The sequence below is a fragment of the Brienomyrus brachyistius genome, chromosome 21 (genome assembly GCF_023856365.1).
Source record: "Brienomyrus brachyistius isolate T26 chromosome 21, BBRACH_0.4, whole genome shotgun sequence".
Classification (NCBI taxonomy): domain Eukaryota; kingdom Metazoa; phylum Chordata; class Actinopteri; order Osteoglossiformes; family Mormyridae; genus Brienomyrus; species Brienomyrus brachyistius.
Window position 1 is genome coordinate 4,328,850 of NC_064553.1, and position 15,896 is coordinate 4,344,745.

The 15,896-nt window shown below is 50.4% G+C and overlaps 1 protein-coding gene across 1 annotated transcript in view; it reads left to right on the forward strand.

Annotated features, from left to right (window-relative positions):
• LOC125716356 (TRAF2 and NCK-interacting protein kinase-like) overlaps positions 1 to 15,896 on the forward strand; it is a 53,329-nt gene that overhangs the window by 22,067 nt on the left and 15,366 nt on the right. Inside the window, 11 exon segments of the mRNA XM_048988561.1 lie at positions 3,891 to 4,001; positions 4,084 to 4,174; positions 4,425 to 4,555; positions 6,161 to 6,215; positions 6,817 to 6,895; positions 7,014 to 7,189; positions 7,861 to 7,927; positions 8,118 to 8,316; positions 8,993 to 9,103; positions 10,219 to 10,305; positions 11,814 to 12,005. Coding sequence (XP_048844518.1) covers positions 3,891 to 4,001; positions 4,084 to 4,174; positions 4,425 to 4,555; positions 6,161 to 6,215; positions 6,817 to 6,895; positions 7,014 to 7,189; positions 7,861 to 7,927; positions 8,118 to 8,316; positions 8,993 to 9,103; positions 10,219 to 10,305; positions 11,814 to 12,005 — 1,299 coding nt within the window.

Here is a 15,896-nt window from a genome sequence, read left to right on the forward strand (position 1 = left end):
CATAGGTTCACTATAAAAAGACAGGGAATGTGGATCAGAACAGAACAGATATGTAAATGAGAGCCGGTCCAAGGATAATCACAGCTGGATGGCGGTTGGAAGCAGTTCAGGTTTAAGGTACAGAGGAGTGGAAATGATTTTACATTCATGCAGCCTTTTGATAACAAGACAAGAACCAGACCAACCGAGTGTAGGACCAGACGTGTGAAGTGGGCTGGGGGAGGCTTTTATTGGGGGCCGTCATTTTGGTTTGATGGCCACAGAAGCACTGTACCACTTATTGGTCAGGAACATGGTTAGGAACAGGTCTGTACAGCTCATTGGTTAGGAACAGGTCTGTACAGCTCATTGGTTAGGAACAGGTCTGTACAGCTCATTGGTTAGGAACAGGTCTGTACAGCTCATTGGTTAGGAACAGGTCTGTACAGCTCATTGGTTAGGAACAGGTCTGTACAGCTCATTGGTTAGGAACAGGTCTGTACAGCTCATTGGTTAGGAACAGTTCTGTACAGCTCATTGGTTAGGAACAGGTCTGTACAGCTCATTGGTTAGGAACAGGTCTGTACAGCTCATTGGTTAGGAACAGGTCTGTACAGCTCATTGGTTAGGAACAGGTCTGTACAGCTCATTGGTTAGGAACAGGTCTGTACAGCTCATTGGTTAGGAACAGGTCTGTACAGCTCATTGGTTAGGAACAGTTCTGTACAGCTCATTGGTTAGGAACAGGTCTGTACAGCTCATTGGTTAGGAACAGGTCTGTACAGCTCATTGGTCAGCAAGCGGCTTATATAGTTCTTTGGAGAGAGAAGCTTATAAAGGTCATTGATTAGGAACAGGCTTGTATCGTTCGTTGGTGAGAAGCAGGCTGATGGAGCTTATAAAGACAGATCGTTCTCTACGATGTGTCATTTGTACCCACACAGTGTGCTACTGTGGTTTTGCATTGAACTTTAATTAAGTGCTTGTTAATTTATTCCTCCTTTGTTTTTGTCTCGTCCAGTAGGTCTGCTCCTTCCTGAGCCAGCCTGGCATTGTGGATTTCATGTTAAGCAGACCTGTTGGGGGGGGCGGTGGGGGGGGGGGGGCATATTTGTTTCCTAAGAATTTGTGCCTCTGTGTGTTATTAATGTTTGTTTGCGGTGCAGTTTAGTATTGAAAAATGACAGAAGTTGAAAGAGTTGCGACAGAATCCAGCATTTCCTGCGTTCCCACCTTCTGAACCTCAGATCTGATTTGGGAAGTGGTAACCCCCCCCCCCCCCCCCCCCCCCCCCCCAGCCCGTTCCTGTGGTTGGTGCTAGTGATCGTCCCCACACTGTCATATGTAGTCAGACCACTTCAGGGCCATACAGTGAACAAAATGAGTCACTTTCCCGAAATAGTCCTTTGCTGGTTCCATTATTGCTCTTCATCAGACTTTTAGTCAGCCTTGGGCACGTCGCGGTTCCCTTTGTGTCCATGTCAGACGACTGAAAGCCGCATTATGTGCTGATTAACGTCTGCATGGCGCAGACAACGGTGACCTTTGACCCCCGTCACCCATCAGCCTCGGGAGATTCTCAGCTGCGCCTCGAATTTGAGATATTTGAACAAATGAACTCCGACGTTCAAAGAATGCAATTAAAGGCAGCCCTTAATTCATTAGCAAGAACTGGCAGCTCATAAGAATCTTGGATTTTCTTCTGAATTTCATAATGAAGTGGCAGTAATTGGCTCTTAGTAGGGGGGGTGACGACCTGGGACACTCCGGGGATTTGTGTGCTCACACTGCAGCTGAACTGCTGCCCATTATGGAATTTACCTTACCTACTTTTTGGAAGGAGAACCAGGAGGAGGACCAGAACCTCGCCAAATGACTGCTGCCTGAAGTGTAGCATTACTTTGGGCCTTGCTCTTAACTGGGTTTGCTGAACGTCAGAACCTCAGCATCTTTAATGGATCTCAGGGTCGGCGCTACTTTGTCAGTAGTCCCATAATGCATTGCTGATTTAAATTGTGCCCTTAGGATATTATTTGGGCTGAACCCTACACAGATATTAAGCTTATACGACAGGCCGCAATCGCTTGTTTAACCGCAGGCTTGTTATTCGTGCTGTCTGGCTGCTCGAGGGTAACGCGACAGCATTTGTTTAAGATTTAAATCCTTCCTGCAACTAATGAACCTGGATGCTGTGTGAATATAAGCTAGCTATATCCAGTCGGCCATCTTTTTCTAAGCTTTCCTGGTTAAGTTAAGCTGATGGTGACCCAATTGGTGTGTGTTCGTGGACTTGGTAGATGTTCCTTTTAATTTTGGGCCTCACCAATGGGCGGAAAATCCTGTGAGAAGCTGTGGATTGAGACAACCAGACTAATTGCAGTTATAAAACCCTAAGTCTCGCTCCTGAGTGACGTTTCCAACGAGGTCGCTGTGGCTAAAGTTCACACACCATGCGTTTCCCAATATTTCATGGTCTCCTGCTCTGGGTCACTTCTCGTGACACGTTCTGTCTGGCTGACACAGGCAGGGAGGTTGCGTCACTGCGTCGACAAGCGTGTACCACCGGCCTGAATCGGCTCTCAGACTTGCTCCCGCAACTTCCTCTATTGTGACGGACCTGACGAGTGTGTGGCTCACTTCTGGGTCCCTTTGGGATTTCAAGCAGAGGATCTGCTGGCTGCCAGCGTTGAGCAACGTGTGTCACTAAGGATTGTCAGGCATTGGCTAACGGCTGACAGCTGTGCTTTTGGTTCTAATTTCCTTCAAAGGATCATAAATGAGTCTGTCTTGACTCGGAGTCTCTGAAATCCCAAGATGTCTTCACCTGTTTCTGGGTGTGTAGGAGTCTCCTGCCAATTCTGATTCTCCTAGAACATTCCAGGCTGTCCTAGACATCCTGTAGACCTGTTTTGAATAGTACATTTCTGTAACTCTGTCATGATATACATTTTTCAAGAAATTTTTAGAAATTTAACAGAAATTCTTTGCTGGATTACTTCAGGGACGAGTGAGTTGTGGTTTCTAGCGTCTGTAAGATGAGGAGGAGGCCTGACATTAGCTCATTTTTTTTCCCCATTTCCCAGGTCGGTTCCTTCCTCTGCTTTGCTCATCCTCATCCTCCTCTACTTCCACCACTTGTCGTTTTTTTTTTTTTTTTTTTTGAAGTACATCTAGCTGCTGTGAGGAAAATGGATTTTAATAATGAAGTATTCCGGAGTCTCGAGTTATTTATCAAAGGCCATTTTTCACAGCAAGGCGTTGGAGCTGATGGGGGGTGTAATTGCTCAATTGTCCCTTGAATGCAGAGGTGGCTGCTGGCTCCAACCTTGAAAAATAATGCTGTGGTCCTAATTCTTCACGTTCTATCAGGGGAAGGGGGTGGGGCGGCCATGTCCACATGGGGGGGGGGAGGCAGGAGGGTGGCAGAGAGGGGAACATCCTGACACTTTCACCATTGCATTGATATAAAACCATAATAGATGTAAAATGTACCAGCCATGGACTTGGCACCACCTCACTTCACAACTTAGTCATTATTCTGTTTGTTGTTTTTTCTCAATGTAGAAAACTCTTGTCCGTTTTAGATAAACTGAACATTTTTAGTTTCAGGCTACTGGTGTTTATACTGTGACCTGTTTTATTTGCGCTTTTGTTATATGTACTATGACCTAGAACTTGGAGATCTCAAAGAATCTTAAAGCGACACGGACATTAAAAATGCATCGCCTGCCTGCAGGCCTTCTGCCGTCTCCCGGCATGTACTGTCTTGTTCTAATTTGTGCTCGGTGGTGCCACCTAGCTGCCGTAGTTAGGCTTCCAACTTCGTCACAACTCACCATCGTTGAAGTTCCATCGTTGCCCTGGCTGTTCCTTCGGCATGTTGACCCACTTTGATCATCCCCCGCATGCAGTTGGTGATGGAGTTTTGTGGTGCTGGATCGGTGACGGACCTGATCAAGAACACCAAGGGTAACTCGCTGAAGGAGGAGTGGACAGCCTACATCTGCCGTGAGATCCTCAGGGTAAGCCCAGCTCCCCAGCCCTCAGACTTTTTATGTGTAACCTCTCTCCACCCGCGACTCTTCACCGACTCCTCTCCTGCAGGGTCTGACTCACCTCCACCATCACAAAGTCATCCACCGGGACATCAAAGGCCAAAATGTTCTGCTGACGGAGAACGCGGAGGTCAAACTGGGTGAGGGAGCTGTTCTGTGTGTTTGTCCATTTCTAACGTAGCTTTAAGAGGATCATTCATCGGCCGTCGCAATGGAGACCCAGGTCAGGTGCTGGGTAAACAAGAAGCCAACCTGAGCCTTTTTGGTGTGGAAACCTTGGCCAATACTAGGAGTACTGTGCCTCACTGTAGACCCTTTGTTGTGCTAAAGCTGTTAAAGCCAAAGCCAGCCGAACGTTTCTCAAACGCCTTTCTTCTGCATGGTCTGCAGTGGACTTCGGTGTGAGCGCTCAGCTCGACCGCACGGTCGGGCGCAGGAACACGTTCATCGGCACCCCCTACTGGATGGCCCCGGAAGTGATCGCCTGCGACGAGAATCCCGAAGCCACGTACGACTTCAAGGTGAGCGCTGACGGTGTCGCTCTCAGTCTCCATGACAACTGTTGCATCATCACCCCACCTGCTGCACTAGCCCCAGTCCCTTAATTAGCCTTAATTGGGGATGACTGCCTCAAAAAATGAATGTGGGAGGAAATCGTCAGCATGTTATCCATCGTGTCACGGGAGTCGTGCAGAAATACGTGTTAGTTCAGCAAATCCCGTCACTCCGTGCGGGGAAGGCGTTGAGGAAGAGCCATGCTAGCACGCTAACATGTTAGCCTGCATCATTCACGTTTATTTACCTGGCGAGCGACGTACAAATGAGTCAGAGAGCAGGTCAGACAGTGTTCCTGAGGCTGTGGTTAAGGGTCCAATGGCAGCTGCTGGATTTACATTTCCTTAAATTGCATTGCGAATAACCAGCCCCCAACTCCAACCGACAACAACTCGTCACTCGTCAGGATCCATCTTCCCTTTGCTGTTTAAATATTTATGCTCAGCCTGACCCATATTCCAGAACTACATTTTTAATGGTGATACTGACTACTATTACTGTGAAAATATCACTCCGGGCTTGATGTTCAACTGGCTCTAAGCATGGTCTCTCTTTTTTTTTTTTTTTTTGCTTACTCTGTACCTCTCTTAAAATCACAGATTGTATGATAATCGGCTGTGCCAGACACACGTGCCGATGTGTTGCTGCCTCTGTACCTGTCAAGCATCGAGTGATGGTATTAGCTTTGTCTAAGACGAACACTGACCTGCAGAAATATCTGTGTCGATGCACTGAGTCGTGTGCTCTTATATCGGGCCGGCTAATCGTAAGAGAGAGTATTCCCGGTGTCTCCAGTTCAAATTAAGCTTGAATTAATTAAACTTAGTCAACTAGAAGAATAAGCTCCCTTGGATAGAATGTAGACATGCAGTTTGTTGATCGACACCCATACCTTTTCTGGGAATTTGATTTCACTGAGGTCGTTTAAATCTCTTCCGGTTGGGTGGTTTCTCCAACATGTTCCGCTACTAGGTTGCCGTACATGAAGCGTTAAATCTTCTCATCACGGTTCTGCTCTCTGACTCATGCCGCCGTCTTGCCCGCCACAGCGGTTGGCAAAGTTTGGCGATGGGTTCACGGATGTGGAATGGTCTCTGACTTGGGCACGGTTGCTGTGCAGGGCCTTCCGTTGACCATTTCTTCCACACCAGAATCTGTCATGAGGAAGCAGATATGAACCACAAGCTATGCAAAGAAGCCTTGGGTAGGCAAGCTGGATTGGGACCAGATTAGTCGGTCATTAGTGGGTCATTGAGGTTCATCGGCATCGTGGGAATTAGTGGGAATTAATGACTGTGGTTTTTCATCAAGGCTGGAATACTGTGGCGTCTCAGCAGGCTTGGACACCGCGACTATGATCAGAAGGTTTTCAGTTCAAATCCTACAGACAGCATAGTGATTTCACCATTTGGATCTTAACCACATGTTGTTGCAGGGACAGACGCATCGTACATATGTGTGTACATCGATGTTGAGTGTTGCACAGACTGCTGCTCTAAGTTTGATCTGCCGTTAGAAGTTATTACACCCCCACGACCCACTGAACTCACGGGTGTTTCACTGTGTTTCAGAGTGACCTGTGGTCATTGGGGATCACAGCCATTGAGATGGCGGAAGGTGCCCCACGTAAGTAGAAGAGTGAGTTTGTGTTTTGTCCCATACCTCATAGCTCGCTCCAAATCTACAGTAATCACCAGGAAACGCTCCGCTTTCTGTACCAAGCTTCAGCTGGCAAACCCGACACGGACACGACATTCCCTCAGGTTTCCACCTCGCAGCGGCGAAAAGCTCTGCCTGCTTCATACCTCGACTGTGCCAGTCACACGTTCTTGCAGCACCAACCTGTAAAGATGATTAAATCTGAGCCCTTTTTAACAGACGCTGGTATTTCTTCAGAAGCGGTGGCCAGTGTCTTGGCTTTGTGTGTTCGGATTTGGCAAAGTGCCCCGGAACTTCGGCCTGTTTTGACAAATGAAAAAATGATCCAGTTGTGAAAAGGCTGTTTTCAAAAGTGGGTGCAAAAATGTTGCCCTGTTTACGAATCCATGCCTGAACAAGGCTCAGCAGTTAAACTGGACCTTCCGGATCTTTCCATATGTGTGTGTCTGACTTCCTCAAGTGTGTGTGCCAGGTAGCATGTGGCTTGTGACAAATGAATAGAAGGAGAGATACCACTCCCTCCTTCTGCACGTTCATGGCGCCCCCCCCCCCCCCCTCTCTCTCGCAGCGCTGTGTGACATGCACCCCATGAGGGCGCTGTTTCTCATCCCCAGGAACTCGCCTCCCAGACTCAAGTCCAAGAAATGGTGGGTTGCTGAATCCTCCACCGAGCCCCCGGGCGTGATATTGGACAGTAGCTCGGCCTTGGTGTCATTGCATCCCAACTTGAGAGATCTCTCCCCCCCCCCCCCCCTTTTCCGGCAGGACCAAGAAGTTCCAGTCCTTCGTAGACAGCTGCCTGGTGAAGAACCACGGGCAGAGACCCAGCACAGAGCAGCTGCTGAAGCACCCCTTCATCCGGGAGCAGACCAACGAGAGGCAGATCCGCATCCAACTCAAAGATCACATCGACCGTACCAGGAAGAAGCGGGGCGAGAAAGGTGCGCAGCCCACGTACCGTCATGTACCAAAATGGAAGGAACGCCGTCGGCCTCAATTACACTGTGATAATACCCATGCATGTGAAGAACAGTGATCTGCTTTTAGGTCTCCATGGGCTGGTTCACAGAGCCCTTGGACGGTGCCTTCCACCGCAGTTAGTCGCTCCACATTGAAAATCGGCCCTCTGTAAACATGTGAAAGGAATGTAACGTTGCAGGTGTTGTGTGAGTCTTCGGGATTTTGCTGGCAGGCATTTCTGGTGATCTCACTGGTGTACAATTTGTCCTGATCACGAAATGCACCACCGATCTTGGCCGTCGTCCTTCTTTCTGTTTTTTCCCTGTCGCATACATACATTAACATACAAGCGGTAGAAGTTTAATACTTACATAAAATGTAATTTATATAAGTACTTGCATCCCATCCAGGGTACCTCATTGCGATAGACTTTAGCCCCCTCAGGACAAGCAGGTGTTTGGATGGGTAATTATATAAGTTGGAGACGTGAAATATCTCTATTAGGGCATCTATTGAGGCATCAGTATCTATTTTCGGTTTTCTGACTGTGGACGTGTAAAACCTGGGAAATCATGACTCAACCTCTGCTTCAAAAACCCAGGTGGTTCAGAGTCGCTGTGGGTCTCACGCATTTTTTCCCCTCATTTGTTAGATGATATGGAGTACGAGTACAGCGGCAGCGAGGGAGACGAAGATGATATTGACACAGGGGAGCCCAGGTGGGTTTCACACCTCTGGTGTCTGTCGGTGCAGGTGGTTGGTGTTGACAGGCTGTTCAGTCTTCTGTCCACTTGTCCTGAATAAGAAGCTATTAGTCATAGCGGCACAGGCCGTCCGAATCAGAAACGCTGCATGTGAATGTGCCCTTTCCTCCTCCGGTGAATCCGCCCGCCCCCCCCCTCTCCGCAGCTCCCTCATCAACATCCCGGGCGAGTCCACCCTGAGGCGGGACTTCCTGCGGCTGCAGCTGGCCAATAAGGAGCGATCGGAGGCGCTGCGTCGCGAGCACCTGGAGCACCAGCAGAGCGAGGAGCACAAGCGCCAGCTGCTGGCGGAGAGGCAGAAGCGCATCGAGGAGCAGAAGGAGCAGCGGCGGAGGCTGGAGGAGGTGGGGGTCTGCCTCTCGTCGCTCATTGGCCAGTAGCCGACTTCCTGGGCACGGTATCTCTAAGGGAGGAAGAGAGCGGCGTTTGCCGTCCGATGTCGTGTGATAGGCGCTTTGAAGGCGCTGTCAGATTTCCGGCATGATGACAGGCTCCCTGTCTAAATATAGTACCATGCTGCCATAAATCAGGCCTGCATGTGCAGATCAGGCCCAGACATTTAACCTTCCGGTAGCTCTCAGCGCAGTCAGGTGCCATGCCTGTGTCATGAATCTATGCCATCCATCCATCTACCTATCCCACCATCCATCGATCCATCTATCCCATTCAACATTTAGTCATCTATCCATCCTTCCATCAATCCATTTATCATTTGTCAATCAGTCCATCCATCAAGCCATCCATCTACCTGTCCATCCAGCCATCTATCGTTCATCAGTCCATCCATCCATCAATCTTTCTATCTGTCATCTATCTCTGTCCATCCGTCTGTCTATCCATCCATCCGTCTGTCACTCATCAATCCGTCCATCGATCCATTTATCGTTCAATCTATCAATCCTTCCATCAATCCACCTGTCATCCATCCATCCATCCTATGCCGATTTGTGAACCTCGACGTGGCCGTGTGTCAGCCGGCTTCCGCCAAGTCGACGCCCCCTCGTTCTTTGGCCCCCCCAGCAGCAGCGTCGAGATCGGGAGCTGCGGAAGCAGCAGGAGCGGGAGCACCGCCGGCGCTACGAGGAGATGGAGCAGCTGAGGCGCAAGGAGGAGCGCAGGCAGCAGGAGCAGGTATGGGGGGTGGACCACGGGCACCTCCTCCACACCGGAGACTCCCTGCATCTCCCCAAGAGCTGCCACAAGAAGACAGTCATGTGCGACTGTATCTCCCCCGCCCCCATCGATCTCCCCCCTCCAGCCACTATGGCTAGCAGTCTCCATCAGAGGGATCCGAGCTGTCATGCTACCTCGGGGAGGTTAATTAGCGCACGTTGCTCACACGTTCCGCTCTAGAACGGCCATGCTTGATTCGTCAGGAGGAAATGGGCCTTGAACTGACCCATTAGAGGCACTAACTGGTCCTGGTGCCAATAATCCACCCACTGCTTTGATTTGAAGTCTCAGTTCTTGAGTGGCGACCTTACAGAAATGACCTTTTGTATTCTACCCATTCCTGCACTGCATTCACATACTTTGACCTTTTGTATTGTAATGTCTCCCCTCGTGGGATCTGAACCCATAACATCTTGGTGCCTGCATTACTGGAGCGCATGGAAAGCATAGTGCAGCTTTAATGCGTGTCAGTTCCTTCTGCCGGAGTTCTGCTGTGCTCTGGGTTTCACCCCTTGGACTTTGGCCGGACTTCTGAAAAGGGCAGTGTGTGTGGAGGGAGGGGGGGTTGTCCTTGACAGTTGCCCCCCTCGCAGGGCGATGACAGTAATGCCCCCTTTTCCTTTACTCGCTGTCTCCTTCCTCTTTCTTCAGGTGCTGCATAGCAAAGGGGGATTAAAAAAAACACCCCCTCGTGTTTCTTTGTCTCCTGCCTTGTTCGTGCTCTCCTTCTCTCCCTCCCCCTCTCTGTTTCTCTCCCCTCTTTCTCTCTCCCTCTGTTATTCTCTCTCGCTCTGTTTCCCTTTCCCTCTCTCCCTCTCTTCCTCCCCCTCTCGCTCTTCCCCCATCTCTCTCTCCCTCTCTGCTGCTCTCCATCTCTCTCCGTCTCTCACCACCTTGCTGAACCATGTCATGGTCCCATAAGGACCGACCTAGTCCCCCCCCCCTTTCACATTCTGTTCTCTCTCTCTCTCCCTCCCTCCCTCTGGGTGGGCCCTGCTGATGTCAATCACGACTCTCTCTGCCTTCCTCCGGTGCCTCCCCCCCTGCCCTCCGCACGCGGCCCGCTCCTGCAGGAGTACATCCGTCGCCAGCTGGAGGAGGAGCAAAGACAGCTGGAGATCCTGCAGCAACAGCTGTTGCAGGAGCAGGCTCTTCTCCTGGTAATGGAGCATGGTGCCTTGGGGGGGGGGGGGGCTTCCTCTCACTGCCCCCCCACCTGTAGCTCCATCCCACATCCTCCCCGCATGCCGTGTGTGTCGTCCATTCGACATTTCACGAATGAAGGACGGCGAGGGCACGTCTGTGCCCGTCCGTAACGCAGATTGTGTCCTTTGGGAATAAGTGCTGCCCTGTTTTAAGTTTAATAAGCAAACAAGCCAACACTATATACTTTATGCCGAGGAATTGGGTGATTTTTCAAAAGAATGTACCTGAACTGGAATCATGTATTCATCCTGCCCCCCACCTCCCAGAAGTTTGGCACTCCCACCCAAACGCTACCTTTGGCCTGCCTGTAAATCGAATGGCATTAAAAACACCTTGGAAAGTTTCGACATGCGAAGTCGAGGCACGAGACAGCCAGCACATCACCTCCCGGCCCGTGTTGCACTTCAGGATTAATAGGCGCCGTGAAACGTCTGTGTTTTACTACATTACCATAGTTTAACCTTGTTCAGTGCTTTGGCACTTTGGAGAGCTGACCTCCTCCATGTAACTGCAGCACATATGTTACCAGAATACCATCTGGCTTTGCCTGTTCAGCGTTCCATGGACCAGCCGATGTTTTGTAGAGATGCGTGAGCTGTTTTCCGGACTCTCTGGTGCCTGTCAGCAGTATTGAGCATTAACGTGAGCTTGACATTTGGGACTCATGTTTGTAATTGTACATTATAATAACCCGGTTGCCCCGCCTCCTACACACATCTAGGATTTATCCGTGCCCCTCCCATCATGGATGTCTGATCCATTCCGATGCCATAAGGTGGATGGAAACGTGAACAGATTTCATCAAATTGGGATTGTGCCAGTTTGTCTCCTACAGTCGAACGTGTGTGTGCGTTGGGGGGGGGGGCGATTTGTGTACATTCGAAGTATCTAGCAAAATCCGCCATTAAGGTCTTTCTTTGATCTCCCCCAGCAGTCGCTGAATGCTCGGTCAGCCCTGTGTCCGAAAACCAGCCCACCATGAAATTTTAAGCTGCACCGATCCTCTGCATTTGTGTTGCTCTTGTCCTTGTTTTCGGGGATCGTTGATGCACGCCCAACCCAACAATATGAAAGTCACATGATCGTGATTGTCACCTGCCCCAGTCCATCTTGCGTCTCATGGTGGCGCATGCTCGTCAGTCCGGCCCGTCCATCTCAATGCCTGTCCCGGTGCATGGTCCCCTTGTGTTGCTCTCCCGGCCATGTTGGAGTCCAAAGGTCCTAATGCCCGCCTGTTTGTGTGTCTCACGGGATTTTTCCTTGCATAAAAATGCTCTGAGGGCAGAACAAAAAAGTACCAGTTCAGAGAGAGAACCAATCAGATTGTAGAGGAGGTGGATCCAAGCAACTAGAGGAAGCAGAACTAACCAATCAGATGTCATTTTTCATTCTGCCCTCAGAACAATCTTTGTGTAAGAAACTCCCACAAGCATTTATGTCTGTCTGCTACCCGTGTTCGCAGGAGTACAAGCGGAAGCAGCTGGAGGAGCAGAGGCAGGCTGAGCGCCTTCAGAGGCAGCTCCAGCAGGAGAGAGCCTTCCTGGTGTCCCTGCAGCACCAGCAACAGCAAGACCCCAGACCCGTGGAGAAGAAACAGCTCTACCACTACAGGGACGCCGTCAATCCGAACGACAAGCCGGCATGGGCCAAGGAGGTAGGACTGCAGAACCGGCCCTCCGTTGTGACACTCCTTGCTTCAAGAAGGGTGTCCTTTCAACATCCGGATGTAGCGTAGCTGATTTCTCAAATGACGTCATCAAGATGCAGACCAAGAAGCTTCCAGGACAGAGGATGGCTTCCCTGGGAGACTCGCCGTCATCCCTGTCATTAACAAGCAACCTTCTCTTACGATGCAGCAGAAACCTCCGTGGGGACACGCCAGCCGCTCCATCGAGGGTCTCGGGCCGAGACCCATGACACATGATATCTATCCCAGTTGTGCAGCTTTGCTTAGCTAGAAATGCGAGCCGTTCCAGAGTGTCGACGCACCGCCGATTTTAGCAGAGTCTGTTTTTATTCATAAACCCCGCATGTGCCGTCTGGTTCTTGTTGACATGCTGTGTTGCACTTCTGTTGTCTTTTTGTCTTGCTTTAAAGCCTGGTTTTAATTCCCTCTGTGGTGCCCGTTTCAGGTCAAGATGCGGCCCCCACAGTATCTCCCACTGTCCACAGTTTCAGCAGAACCCCCCCCAGCAGCAGTCCAGCCCAATCGCCATGCCCCGCCCCATTCCGAGTCAAGGAAACCCCCGTAGAGTCAAAAGCTACCCCACCCCTCATTTGAACCCTAACCGTCCCCAGGCTCAGAGGCAGATGCTCAATGTGCCCAAAATCGAAATCACGGTCGAGCAGCCTGGCCAGGGGATGGGCCAACCTGCTGAGAAGCTGAGGGAGCCGGGTTTGGTGGCGCGACCCAGAGGACGCAGCCCTGACTTGGCGCATGCACGGTTAGTCAGCTTGGCGTGGTGCGGCGGGCGGCATCGCACTCGCCTTGCCGTAGAGGTGCTGAGGTGGACAAGAGGGGGAGCCAGTGCCAAGCCGTACTCCGACCGGCCGCCAGCTGCCAAAACATAAACCAAGTTTGGGACCTGGGTCATTACGGCCGCTTCCAGTTCAGCCAGTCGTTGTCCGCACCCGAGCACTCCCAGAAAATGCTGACCGCCCCGGGCCGGGGAGCTGTCAAAGCGATGCTCAGCGTGCCCACGCCGCTCCTCTTCCCTGGGAGACACTCAATGCTCGACGAGCCTGAGCTTGATCCCGAGTTTGGCGGACTTGACTTATCCTCGTCCGCCCCGGCCGGCTCCCTTCAGGAGCATCTGCGGCCGGCTCGCTCTCGCTCTGCGTCCACTTGCGGGCACGCTTTGCTCGTTGGTCGAGATTCCAACCAAAGTGCAAAACATTCCCCAAAGATCGTCCGCAAGGCTATGCAGTGGTTGGGTCTCTCCCCTCGGGGCTCGCATGAGCGCCTCGCACCCTCGTCCTCGCCCTCGCTCTCGCCCTCTAGTTCCCCCTCAGACTCCCGCCCCAGCTCACCACTGACATCTCCCGTTTTCGACTCGGACGTCCAACACACACTTCGATTCATGTAGTGAGGATCCCACCTTCCCCCACGACACCCCCAGCATTACGGGAACTCAAATCTATTTGTCTCTGCTTTGTTTCCCTCTGATGTTCTACAGAACATTGAGCTGTTTTTTTTTTTCTTTATTCAGCCCCCAAAATTGGTGTCGTGGTTCAGCCCAACTATATCACAAATTGACTCGTCTCGCCGAACGTCTCCTTAAACAAACCGCTCTGCCGTTTGCCATCGTAAACCACCCAAGGTCTAAATTTACTCAGGATTTTTAGGTCCGTGAAATTTAAATTAGTGCAGAACGATTTGCAGTTTGCCCCAATTGAGAATTAATTTGTGTAATTTCTGAGGTTAAAGCTAATGACCATTTTCAAAATCCCCTAAACTGTTATGAGTTCTCGTTGTGTATTACAGGTGTGTATATATAATTGTAAATACTTTCTTGAGCGCCTTAAACAGTGTGTGTTAGTTTTTAGTATATGTCAAATTTGAATGTCGGAACATACATTGGAGCATGATTGTGTCGCGGTTGTTTGACCAGGTCCACTCGGCTACCGTAAGCAGTGATGTCGGCAAATCACTGCTCCCCAATTAAATAACGATCAACATCTTGTTCCTAGTTTGCAAATGATTCAGTCTCAGATGTTTTTCTTCTGTCCTGGGGGGGACGTAGTCTGCTTGAAATGATGTCGCAGTGACGCATCCGAAACTGTAGGACGGACCGTCTTGAACTTTTTTTACTTTTGTATCATGAGCTTTTCTCCTTATTTAAACCTCTGGCTCCCAGTCCATCCCGTGTTACAAGAGTGCCCCCCCCCTCTACTTGCCCCAACCCCCCCAGCCATCAACCCCTGTATTGCCCATTCACTTCACCACATCCGCCACCCCCAACCCCCACCCCACAACATCCCACCATGCCTTGGATGACATCATAGCCCCTTCAGATGCCTGACCAGAAGCCTAATCTCCAGTCCTGGATTGTTCTCCGAGTGTCGTCTCATTGTAAGGTTCAACCATCAATGCAAAAGCTGGCTGGTGATCGGTGGCTGGTGACCGGTGCCTGGTGCTTGGTGGCTCCCTCTCTCTCTCTCTCTCTCTCTCTCTCTCTCTCTCTCTCTCTCTCTCTGGCTCACTCTGAAATGCAACAGCCAGTGGGTCGATCGCAGCCCCGAATGGTCTGGCACAGCCTAGACCCTGTGCAACTCGGCACACTTCCACACTAACAGCAGAATAAACCCAGCCGGGGGTCCAGTCTGTCTCGTGCGGATGGGGGGGTGGTGGGCTTTGGGGGGGGGGGGGGGGTTTATCAGAGCACATTTCACATGTGTGACAGGTGGAATGTTCTGCTGGTTGTCATAGAAACATTAATCATATAGGCATCGGCAGCTTAAAGGAAACTTACTGGGTTAAAAAAATTTCCTCCTGGAATATTGCAGGGTCAAACCCTAGAGGGGGGGCTATTTTTATTGCTCAACCTGAGTTGTCCCAGTAAGCAAATCTCCATGACCCTGACCAGGAAAACCTATTGGTAGATGGATGGATGGATTATAAACAAATATTCAGACTGGCTCTGTAAATGTAACTCCGCACCGCCCCATCCGCTTAGGTAAAAAAAGAGTGAAATGTAGCACTGTGTCTGCCTTGGCATATGAGAGAGCTAGGCAGGCTGAATGAATCTTGTTTGTATGTTGGTTCTGGGTCGTAGGAGCGAACGTTGACTCCATCTCATCTGTGACATCACTAGTGTCTATGCTAATGAACACGGGAGAAGTAACCAGTCGCACAGCTCAGCACTAACACAAGCCAATTAGATTCGGACTGCAGTGAATTTCCTTCATCCATACTTCCTGGTGATGTCCTAACGGGTGTGGTCCTAGCCGCTCTGCTACCCATAATGCCGCAGTGCTTTGTAGATGGTTCCTGGATCGCAGTGCCCTTTTCAGTCTTGCACTGAAAGATGATTGATGAGGGCACCTCCTCGCCGGCTCTCCGTTTGTGGTCTTCCTGGGTTTCAGGCTTCGTCTGCGATCATCCGACGAGCTGGCCCACATCTCCCACTGCCGCATGAAAGGGTTTGGGTGCCAAGCATTTAAGGAAGAGAGCATGTCGACTAAAAGGACTCGAATCTGTATCCATCAGTCAGGAAAAAAACCACAAACAGTTACATCCACTTGTCCTCCCGACTGCAGTGAACTGCGTTCCAAACTGCGTCAGTCGCTAATCGGGTTTCCTGTTGCTGAAAAAAAATTGAAAGATGACCTTTTGAAAAATTGCCCTACATCCCAGAAACACTTTGAAACAGCTACAGTTTTGTTTTCACGTTTAGAACTAAACTGTTTTTCTCTCTGCAAATGAGGGTTCCAGCGGAGTTTTACAATCCCAGAAGGGCCTACACTTTTAGGAGACTTTGGATCAGCAGGACAAAGGCACCCAAGCCCTATTCATTGTGAAAGACGGGAAAGTAGCTACTTTTAC